Source organism: Mobula birostris, chromosome 4 (genome assembly GCF_030028105.1).
Source record: "Mobula birostris isolate sMobBir1 chromosome 4, sMobBir1.hap1, whole genome shotgun sequence".
Lineage (NCBI taxonomy): Eukaryota > Metazoa > Chordata > Chondrichthyes > Myliobatiformes > Myliobatidae > Mobula > Mobula birostris.
In genome coordinates this window covers 105,758,690-105,770,691 of record NC_092373.1, presented here as the reverse complement: position 1 = coordinate 105,770,691, position 12,002 = coordinate 105,758,690, and the positions used below count along the sequence as shown (strand labels likewise).

Here is a 12,002-nt window from a genome sequence, read left to right as displayed (position 1 = left end):
GTTACAGAAAGGAAAACAGCATGGATAAAAAGTAATGTGTGGGTAACGTTTAAGAAACTCGCTTAAAGGCTTTGTCAAAACTCTTTGCAGCTCAGGGATATGAGCCTAACAGGATCAGATGTTGGTTCACTCGGTTGGTAGATCACGGAAGAGCCTACTGCAGTCTCATGTAATGTTTTGCTTCATTACGTTGCAGGAAATGGAAGATCTTTGCATATGATTAAGATTCTAAATTCAACTAACATTCCCCCAGGGTTTTACTACTGAAATGTGGAGAGTTCTTTATTAAGTTTGGGGTAGCACAGTAGCATAGTGGTTAGCTGAAGGCTTTCCAGTACCAACAACCTGGGTTAATTTCCCACCGTTGTCCGTAAGGAGTTTATACGTTCTCCCTGTGACCGCATGTGTTTCCTCCAGGTGCCCCAGTTTCCTTCTGCAGTCCAAAAATGTACCAGTTGGTAGGTTATTTGGTCATTGTAAATTGTCACGTGATTAGACTAGGATTACATTAGGGGATTGCTGGCCAGTGTAGCTCAAAGGGCCGGAAGAGCCTATCTTTACTACATATTGCAAAATACTGTGTTATGCCAACAGATTTTTGAACAATCAGACACACATTGTGAAATAGTTGAATGGCAAATATTTGACAAACCTTGTTTTGATAAACCGGCACTGCCTGCCGATTTTAGGATTAAAACTTGACAGAACAGAGAAAGATGAGACATTCTAGATACTCTAGAGCTGGTAAAATGCAAGGGAAACTGGTCTTGGGCTTGATAATATGCTTCATCAATTCAGTAAGTTTGCTTTCATTGGGATGAAAGTGAAATAGACTTGTCTTGATTTGAAAGTTAAACATGCTTATTTTAGTTACGATAAATTGCCTCTTACAGAAACAAATGAAAATTTGGTAATTTGCAACCTATTTAAAACAGCAACATCTGCAAGTTTGAATTGATCAACAGAAGCCAGTTATGTGAAATGTTTGTGGCTTGGTATTGCCAGTGTGAAATTAATATCTTATTCTTTGATTTTTACAAAGATTCAAAATTCAGCTTCCACGATCGATCCGCGTGGTCCACGACCTGAAACACTTGGTCAACAAAAATCACCTTCATGTTCAGTGGAGACAAAATGGGCAATCTGCACTGACAGTGACTGGGTAGGTGGTGTGGTCATCATATCAATTTTTGAGAAGATTTGCAACATTGCACAGAAATAAAATAATGTAATTGTGCATTATTACTATAGGGTCCCAAATGTCCATCTGGATGCCGAATGCAAGGATTAATAGATGTTAAAAACCAACAAAATGATGAGCGGTTAAAAGACATCCGTCGGATGTTGGATGACTATTCCAAAATGTTTGGGAGTACTCACATTACAGTGACTGAAGCTGTCAATAGAATCAAACAGTCTCTGGATGGACTAGGAAGTGAGTGTTTCTAGAAATATTTACCTTGCGTGTTCGCATAAACAAAAGGAGTTTAAAGTTGTTCACTTTTAACATTTCTGGATTTTGCCTTTTAAAATGTTATCACTAACTCACTGGAAGTTATGGCTTGATTGTTTTTGCAACAAAACAATTCTTGTTGGCATTTATAGTTATAGTATTCTTAAGGTTATTCTCCCAAACTGACTGACTATGTAAAGATTTTGTAAAGCCCAAAAAAAGTATTGAAAATATTAGCTGATAGGAAAGGTTGCACCTAGAAGGTGCTTGTAGTTTTCAATTCCTTTCCCTCACTCAATTGTATAACTGCAGTTAAGAAATTTAGAGGTTTTATGTAGTCTTTTTTCATCAGTGATTTCTAACAGAAGTTTTGTATATTTTACTTTGTTTAGAATTTGGTGATACATACAATCAGCAAGTACATCATCTGAATTCCAGACTTATCATTTTGCAGAAAAAAATCAATGAACAAATTTATAAAATACATGTACTACGACAAAGTATTTTGGAACAATTCAAAGAAATTACAAGACTAGAGGTAATAACTTTATGGAATCGTAATGTAGTCCAGAAATGGGTCTTTTCTGCCCAGCTCAAGCATGTTGACTACGATGACTCCTCCCATTGGCCTGTATCCAAATACCTTTTAACCACAGTAATTGTTTTTGTTTCTATCAGTTCCTCTGGCAGCTCAGATATTCACCACCATCTGTGTGGTGAATTTTTCACAGATCCCCTTTAAGTTTCTATCCTTTGATCTCAAACCTTTGCTGCCTAGTTCTGTCTCCCCCTGCCTGGGATAAAGACTGACTATTGCCCCCTCAGCCTCCTCATTTCCATTGACAATAACCCCAGTTTATTCAATTTCCCTTTGTTACTGCTACATTCAATTCTGGCAAATTTCTTCTATTGCTACCATGTGTTCCATGTAGAATGGTGATAAGGACTGTACATAATACTCGAAGAGTGGCCTAAACAATGCTTCGTCCAGCAGTTATATGAAATTTCAAGTCTTGTATGCAACATCTTGGCCCATGTCTTATTTTAACAAGTTCACTGAATACCTTCTTCACTACGCTATTCACCTGTGACTCCTTTTTCTTTCTATTCTTTCTTTTTCTTTTTAAATCTTTTTATTGAATAAGTATACAAAAGGATAAGCCATATGGGCACTAATACACTGTTAGAGTATAATAAAATTACAGGAGATATTAATACAGAAAAAAAAGTGATACAAACAATGTAATTTAAACATAACATACTAAGGTAACATAATAGTATACTAATTTATATATATATATCAATAGAGAAAAGAAAAAAAACCCCAAAAAAAACCCCACCGTGCAACTAAACTAAAAGCAAAGCAAAGCAATGGGCTAACTTGGAACCAAATAGAGTTAGAGAACTTAAAATCACGTCCTCAAACCCGACCTCCATTAAAAACAGTAAAAAAAAACAAGAAGGGTATATAAATATGGATCAAAAAAGAGAAGAAAAAAGAATTACATTAAATGAAAATATTGAATAAAAAATCTCCAGGTCTGTTCAAATTTAAGTGAGGAATCATAAAGATTACTTCTAATTTTCTCCAAATTCAAGCATAATATCGTCTGAGAAAACCAAAAAAAGGTGGTTGGAGCGTTAAGCTCTTTCCAATGTTGTAAGATACATCTTTCCGCCATTAAAGTAAGAAATGCAATCATTCTACGGGCTGAAGGAGAAAGATTACTGGAATTTTTAGGTAGTCCAAAGATAGCAGTAATAGGGTGAGGAGAGATATCTATATTCAATACCTTTGAGATAATATTAAAAATGTCTCTCCAAAAAGTTTCCAGAGTAGGACAAGACCAAAACATATAAGTTAAAGAGGCTATCTGCCCCAGACATCAATCACAAAAAGGATTAATATGAGAATAAAAGCGAGCTAATTTATCTTTGGACATATGTGCTCTATGAACAACTTTAAATTGAATTAGGGAATGTTTAGCACAGATAGAGGAAGTATTGACTAATTGTAAAATCTGCCCCCAGTCATCCTCGGAAATGATAGACCCCAATTCCTGTTCCCAATCTACCCTAATCTTATCAAATGGAGCTTTCCTAAGTTTCATAATAATATTATAAATCATAGCCGATGCACCTTTCTGACATGGATTAAGGTTAATTATAGTATCTAAAATGTAAGTAGGACGAAGCATTGGAAAAGAAGAAAGTATAGTACTTAGGAAATTTCTAATTTGTAGATATCTAAAAAAATGTATTCTTGATAAATTATATTTATTAGATCATTGTTCAAAAGACATAAGGGAACCATCTAAAAATAAATCCAAAAACCATGCAATACCCTGAGTCTTCCAAATTTGAAAAGCACGATCCGTAAAAGAGGGAGGAAAAAATGTTACCTAAAATAGGAATCGCTAGCCCAAATTGGTTAAGATCAAAAAATTTTCTGAATTGGAACCAAATACGTAAAGTATATTTAACTATCGGGTTAGATACCTGTTTAAGGCGTTTCAAATCAAAAGAAAGAGAGGAACCTAAAATAGAGCCAAGTGTATAGCCCTGAACAGATTGTAATTCCAATGCTACCCATTTAGGAATCGATAGTATATCCTGATCAAGTAACCAAAATTTCATATATCGAATATTGATTGCCCAATAATAGAATCTAAAGTTAGGTAATGCTAAACCTCCATCTCTCTTAGCTTTCTGTAAATGTATTTTACCCAGTCTCGGGTTTTTATTTTGCCAAATAAATGAAGAAATTTTTGAGTCAACTTTATCAAAAAAAGATTTTGGAACAAAAATCGGTAATGCCCGAAATATATATAGAAATTTTGGCAGAAAAAACATCTTAACCGCATTAATATGACCAATCAAAGTTAAATATAAAGGAAACCATTTAGATGAAAGTTGAATAATATGGTCAATTAAGGGTAAAAAGTTAATCTTAAATAGATCTTTGTGTTTACAAATAATTTTAATCCCAAGATATGAAAAATAATTATTAATCAATTTAAACAGAAAGTTATGATATAAGGGAAGTTGTTTATTAATCGGGAAAAGTTCACTCTTACTAAGATTTAATTTATAACCTGAAAAGAGACTAAATTGTGCTAATAACTCTAAAACAACAGGGATGGATTTTTGAGGATTAGAAATATATAAAAGTAAGTCATCAGCATAGAGTGATATTTTATGGGACTTTAAGCCCCGAGTTATCCCAGTAATATTTGGAGATTCTCGAATGGCAATTGCAAGAGGTTCTAATGCAATATCAAATAATAAAGGACTAAGAGGACAGCCTTGTCGAGTACCTCGAAAAAGAGGGGAAAAAAGGTGAGCTTAGAGAGTTAGTACGGACCGAGGCCACAGGAGAATGATATAACAGTTTGATCCAGGATATAAATTTCGAGCTAAAATTAAACATTTCAAGCAGCTTAAATAAGTAAGGCCATTCTACTCTATCAAAAGCTTTCTCAGCATCTAAAGAGATAACACACTCAGGAACATTTTGTGAGGGGGTATAAACAATATTTAACAGTGTACGAATGATATAAAAAGAGTAATGACCTTTAATAAAACCCGTTTGGTCTTCCGAAATAATAAAAGGAAGTACTTTTTCTAATCTGTTTGCTAATAACTTAGAAAAAATTTTAGAGTCAACATTTAATAAAGATATTGGTCTATAAGATACACATTGAGCAGGATCTTTATCCTTCTTTAATATTAGAGAGATTGACGCTCTATTAAAAGATTCAGGAAGTTTACCAAATTTTAATGAAGCCTCGAAAACCCTACAGAACCAAGGGATTAATGAAGGTGCAAAACATTTATAAAATTCTACTGTAAACCCATCAGGGCCAGGAGCTTTCCCCAGGTTCATAGAGGAAATAATATTCTTAATCTCATCAGTGGTAATGGGAGTATGTAGCATAGAAGACATATCCTGTGAAATCTCAGGGAAGTCTAGGTTATCTAAAAAATCATTCATATATTTAGAGTCTCGAGGAGACTCTGATTGATATAAGGAAGAATAAAAATCAAAGAAAGTTTGATTAATCCCTGCATGATCAAGTATCAGTCGGTCATTTTGATTATAAATCTGATTAATTTGAGATTTAGCATAATTAGACTTCAATTGGTTAGCCAACAGTTTGCCAATTTTGTCACTGTGTACATAAAATTCACTTCTTGTTTTCTTTAATTGGTTTACAATCGAGGACGAAAGTAATGAACTGTTCCATTTGAAGTGCAGTTCTTTGTTTATATAACTCCTCAGAGGGAACTGTAACATATTTCTTATCAATTTCCTTAATCTTGTCCACAATTACCAACTCCTCCTGCTTCAGCTTCTTCCTCAAAGCAGCAGAATACAAGATAATCTGACCACGAATATAAGCTTGACTCCTTTTTCAACTATATTTGTACACCAACACTCCTAAGGTCGTGCCATTTACTCCGTTGTATTCTACCAGAATTTGACTGAACAAAATGGCTTACCTCAGACTTGCATAAATTAAACTCCATCACCTTGTTCACAGCCTTCTTCATTATCTACTGCCAATTTTTGTGTCAACTGCAAACTCACCATCCAGACCACCTACATTTTAATTTAAGAAATATACATCACAAATAACAGATATCCCAGCACCTTCCCCTGCAGTACACCGTTTGCTGAAAACATCCTGTCAGAAAACCACTTCTTTATCACTACCCCTTGCATTCTATCTCCAAGCAAATTTTAGATCTTTTTTGCTAACGTGCTTGGACCTCTTGTGCTTTAATAACCTTCTCCACCAGCTTACCATGCAGGACCTTCTCAAGTGTTTTATCAAAGTCCATATAATTCACACCTACTATTCTGCTTCATTAATTTCCATTGTTATCTCCTCAAAACACACAGTCCGATTTCTGAGACATGATCTCTCCTGTAGAAAATCATGCTGGCTTTTTCTAATCAGTGCTTGTCTTTCAATCTGCCATTTCATTCATTTAAAACTTCAACTTTTCTTTTATTTCTCTACTTTTGCAGAGAGGGCTCGGTTCATATTTGAGATCAAAGTAAATTACAGATCCACTTTAGTCATAAGAAGGGTATAGTTTCTGCTATACATTTTGCATCATTGATGGACTTGTAGCTAAAGTGACAGTTGCTTTATTTGTACACTGAAGATTTCTTCAGTGCTCCTGCTACCTCCCAATCTGTATTAAGGACTACAGAGAGAAAACTAAACTGGCCCCAGCTTTTAACATGATTGCAATGAGCAGACAGCCTCCGGGTAGGCTCAGTGGGGTAGGTGAATGAGCAAGGATGAGCAAATGGGAAGTGTCAGTTTAAGATGCGCAGCACAAAGCTGCATTTCTGCAAGTTGAAGAAGAAATCCAATACAGCACAGCCAGGTCCCCAAAGGTGTACTCTGAGCATCTTTTCAAATGAAACTCCGCTGAAGTTGTGGAGTAGATGCACCTGCAACAGGAATATTGAGCGCATTAGTACAATTGGGATCAATTTTTCAGGTTAATTTAATATTAAGTTTTTGTTCCGTGCTTTTTTTATGGTGTCAGAGGCTATCAATCCCAGCTGAAGAATATTTTGCCAATTGTTTATCTGAATTATCATAAGTGCATTTTTTAAATAATTTGGAAATTGGAAAAGAAAAAACACTTCTCTTGAAAGTGAATAAAATATTTTTCATTTTTAACAAGTTTTTAAAAAATCTTCTAAATTACTGTATCCTTATTTGTTAGGTTGACATCGATATAAAGATACGGGCCTGCAGTGGATCTTGTTCAAAATCATTCATTTACAACATTAACAGAGAACGTAATGCACAACTGAAAAAAAATCTTGAACATATGACTTCATATGGAATCGGAAGTATTGTATATGGAAAACCAACACATGCCTTCAAAATGCGTACGCTCAAAGGGAGTTCAGGCAGCAATTTTAAATCTCTTACAAGAGATCAAAAATATCCAGATTTCTGGGATGAAATAAATACGAGGGAATATACCCTAGAAACAAATACTGAAGATTCAAGTGGTAGTGAAACTAAATATCTTATGGCTTATAATCAAACAGTTAGTGCAACTCCACATTCACATGTGAAAATACCAGCTAGTGCAACTCATGTAGGTAGCACATCGCGGGAGGATGGGCACTTCCAAGAAGGCCATTTTGATGAAAGTCCATATTTCGGCCACAGCTCCTTTCATAAAGCGCACACTTCACATGAGTCTATAATTACTGAAAGAACCATTTCAAAAGATGGTACAGTTAGCAAAACAGTCACAACAGGTGAGCCTGATTCCTTCTCAACTTCCTTTCAACATCTTTTTGACAAGTTAGGAATACCATCACACGCAAAGGGTAAGGGATCTGCTATTAGCACGTCCACACATCACTTGCCTGAGTCTGAAAGTCTTCGAGCTTCCAATACAAAATCAACATCTAAGACAGGTGGTAAGGTAGTTCATAGAACGATAGTCACAGTCACTGATCACTCAGGAGAGTATTCAAACCTGGGGGATTTCAGTGATTTTGGTAGTGACCCAAGTGTCAGAATGGAGGGACTTAGTAGTTCAACAAAAAAAACTACACTTACTCGCTGGTCCAGTAACAGTAATCCAAAGGGATTCACAGTCAGCCATGACATGAATATGTCCGATCTTCTCACTGATGAAATCAGAGACCATCATGAAAGCAGCCACTTTCCTCAGTGAATAGCACATGAGATAAAAGGTAGGCTCCACAAGTATGCCTTCTTTAATTATATATTTATGCGTACTTGTTTTTGGCTATGTAAAATCAGAGGCACAGTGAGCCGAAATATAAGCACTTATTATAGAATTCGTATGGCATTCATTGTTGTCGATTAATTTAGCAATGTGGGTTGAAAAGCTTCAAAAAATTTCCAGAATCTCTTTTTTTTATCAATTAAGCTGCTTCAATATAGCCACGTTGTTGGGACCAAAGTATCAATAAACAAATCTCCATATTCAAACAGTTAATATGGATCTTCAGGCATATATTCTTAGTCCAGGAACAAAATCAGTATTTAAAATATACAATCCAAATTTCAGGTATCCGATTCAATATCAGTCCTAAATTTTCCTGTTTTTTTCAGGATTGACTATCACAGCAGATTTTACAAAATTCTTAATGCAATGACATCTTATTAGGTGTCTAAGATGATGAGGGGCATTGATCGTGTGGATAGTCGGGGGCTTTTTCCCAGGGCTGAAATGGCTAGCATGAGAGGACACAGTTTCAAGGTGCTTGGAAGTAGGTACAGAGGAGATGTCAGGGGTAAGTTTTTTATGCAGAGAGTGGTGAGTGCGTGGAATGGGCTGCCGGCAACGGTGGTGGAGGTGGATACAATAGGGTCTTTTAAGAGACTCCTGGATAGGTACATGGGGCTTAGGAAAATAGAGGGCTATGGGTAAGCCTAGGTAATTTCTAAAGTAAGTGCATGTTCGGCACGGCATTGTGGGCTGAAGGCACAGTATTGTGCTGTAGGTTTTCTATGTTTCTATGAAAGTACCACCCGCTGGGGGTTAATAACAGAAATGTCCTTGTCAAGAATTATCATAGCAATTTACATATTTATGATAGAAACCAAGCCACATTGCACCAAGAAAATTTGGCACTAACTTGACAAAGTTAGGAATGACCAAAAGGTGGTCAAAAGTGTACATTTTAAAGGTGGTCCTAAAGGAAGAAATAATTATGAAGAGACAACAAGATTTAGACTGTAAATTCCAGTACTAGAGGAATTAAAGACCTGATAATGTAACATGCAGGAAATGTGAATGCATTAGGCAACAGGGTTAAAAAACACAGATTTCTTTGCGAATTGTAAAAGTGAAAGAAGAAATGGGGAGGGTAAAATCCCAGTAAGAACTTGTCAACAATTCTAAGAATTTAAAACAAAAATACAAAACACTTAGTAAATCCAGTAGCAGCTGTGAGGTAACATTTCAAGTCATAGAATTTTCATATGAACTGGGACATAGAGGGAAAAAGATGTTAGTTTTAGGTTGCAAAGGATGTGGTGGGGTCTGTGTTGAATGGATCTGACAAAGTGATTCTTCTTCATGTAAGTACCATTTGAGAATTTAAAAAAGTATTGAATGGGTTTTTATTATCTTTCCGGTCAATGTTTTCCAGATTATAATAACTCATTACATGAAAAAAAATCTTCTCATCTTACTCAATCTTCTCCCAATTGCCCTACATGTAAATGATTTACGAACCCTATCCTGCACAATTGTAATCCTTCATCATTTTGAAAATTTTTTTTTCCAAATTGCCCATTAATTGAATCTGCTGTAAGGAGTTGATCCTGGAAAAAAGTCTAGGATCATCCCAAAACTTTAAAATTATGCTTTGTGTGCCAGGGTCTAGGTCATTAATAAATGTTTTCCAAAGGGCAGTGATCCTGACCCCAAATTCCCTCATAGAATTTCCTTCCAGACTGAAATTATTATCAATTCTGATAGAGGGACTTGGCCCGAAACGTCGACTGTACTCTTCTCCATAGATGTTGCCTGGCCTGTTGATTTCCTCAGCATTTTATGTGGGTTGCTTCGATTTCCAGCATCTGCAGACTTTCTCTTGTTTGAAATTATTATTGTCTGTTTTATGTCCATTCGCTGCATTCATAGGGTAAAGAAATATAATCTTTTATTTCTATCTAAATTTCTATCTATTAACTTTCTATTTATATAAATATTATATTATATGTTATATATTATATATAATTGTATGTTATATATAATTATGTATATTATATGACAATATAAAAATTATAATGTTAAATTTCTATCTAAATTTATTCACCTTTGTTTCCTCAGCACCATTTTTTATCCTTTTTTTTCTCATTGTTTACATTTGCTTGTTGATTCTGTTTATATTTTCCTTCACTTCTCCTTTTCTTCCTTTGTTCATGTTTTTTCCCATTTTATCTATAACAATATGGCCAAGCGCGATGGTTTCTCTCTTTATCCAAACATCATAAAGAAACCTCTCATGATCTAAAGATGTTCCAAACCACCATGATCTATTAGTCAGTTTTATTAAGGCTGGTTGAAAAATAATGAGTGGAAACTCCATGAATTCAACCAGTTTTTGTCAGTTCTGATCTTTTACTAGTGTGTGTAATAAAATTTGCATGATATCAATAAAATTCATCTGCTTTACTTTGCAGCAAGTCAAGAGAATGGAAAACTTCCCAAAGATTATCAGCCCTTATCAACTATTTTCTCAAACCCATTATTAATTGAAGAATCATTTCAATAAAGATATGCTACAATGGATTGGAGCTACATTTTTGTTGTTTCTTTCTTCTTAGTAGCAATGCCTAAAAGATCATGTTGCCATAATATCAATCAACTAACTTGTTGCACAATAAGAAGCAAATGAGTTCAAAACAGAATCAAATTAAGAATCAACAGATCACCTGTTTATATTTTAGATCACCAAATAATCAGGAAGAAGATAGACAAACACAATTTCAGACACTTTACAGAAATATGTAATAACTTCAAAATAGGGACAATGAAAATAATGAAATACTTCATTATCCTAATTTAAAGTGGGAAGATAGGAAAAAGGGGAAGATATTCTGAAAATGTGTAACTTTCTTTCTTCATCATTGTATTTCCAATATACAAGTAAAAATGGTAATGGCTCTGAATTATTTTCAGCATGAATAAACTCAATCACTTCCCCCCTTGATCGGCTGTTAATTTATTTTTGAGCTTTCATGTTGTCCCAGTCCTATGCTAGAGGCATAGGTTTAAGGTGAGAGGTAAAAAATATAGATTTAAGAGGCATTTTTTAATGTACACAGTGATAGAACACAAAAACAAGGGTAATGTAGAAACAGATAATATCAATGCTTAACAGGGATTTAGGCAGTCATGGGTTAGAAGGATGTGGTGGTTGATGGGATTAATTTAATTTGACATTATGTTTAGCACAGCTAATGAGTGCATGGTTTTGGTGTAGTTGTATGATTTGAGGCCAATATCATCAGCTTATGAGTGTCAATGCGATAATGGAAATTGAATGTATTTGCTCAGCGATAATCAGATATTGTCAATTAAATATTCAGTGAACTGGATATTTCTGGCAAATTATGATAAATAAGTGGTTGATTTGACAGAAACTCAGCAGATCACGTGACATCCATGGAAAGGGAAAGTAGAAATAACGTTTCAGTATGAAGACTCTGTTTGCTAAAAATCGGTTTTATGTTGATTCTTTTACTTATTGTTTGATTGGCCCTAACAAGAGCAAATATGCAGATGCTGGAAATTGAAGCATCACAAATTGCTGGAGGAACTCAGCATGCCAGGCAGCACTCCGTGCAGAGAAAAGAGCACAGTCAACATTCTGGGCTGAGACCCTTCAACAGGACCTAACCGCCTGTTGCCTCAGCCTTATAGAGAAAACGGCGGTAGTGTTGTTTGGAAGAAGTACAGTCGACAGTTTTAGGCCGAGACCCTTCATCAGGACTAACTGAAAGAAGAGATAGTAAGA

The 12,002-nt window shown here is 35.1% G+C and overlaps 1 protein-coding gene across 1 annotated transcript; it reads left to right on the top strand.

The window, feature by feature from the left end:
- Window positions 1–693: 693 nt before the first annotated feature.
- Window positions 694–11,195, top strand: LOC140196522 (fibrinogen alpha chain-like). Its single transcript, XM_072255865.1, has 6 exons — window positions 694–797; window positions 1,043–1,162; window positions 1,252–1,435; window positions 1,846–1,991; window positions 7,205–8,198; window positions 10,666–11,195. Exons 1-5 carry the CDS (start codon window positions 717–719, stop codon window positions 8,177–8,179), a joined length of 1,506 nt encoding a protein of 501 aa, XP_072111966.1. The 5' UTR covers window positions 694–716; the 3' UTR covers window positions 8,180–8,198; window positions 10,666–11,195.
- Window positions 11,196–12,002: the final 807 nt, after the last annotated feature.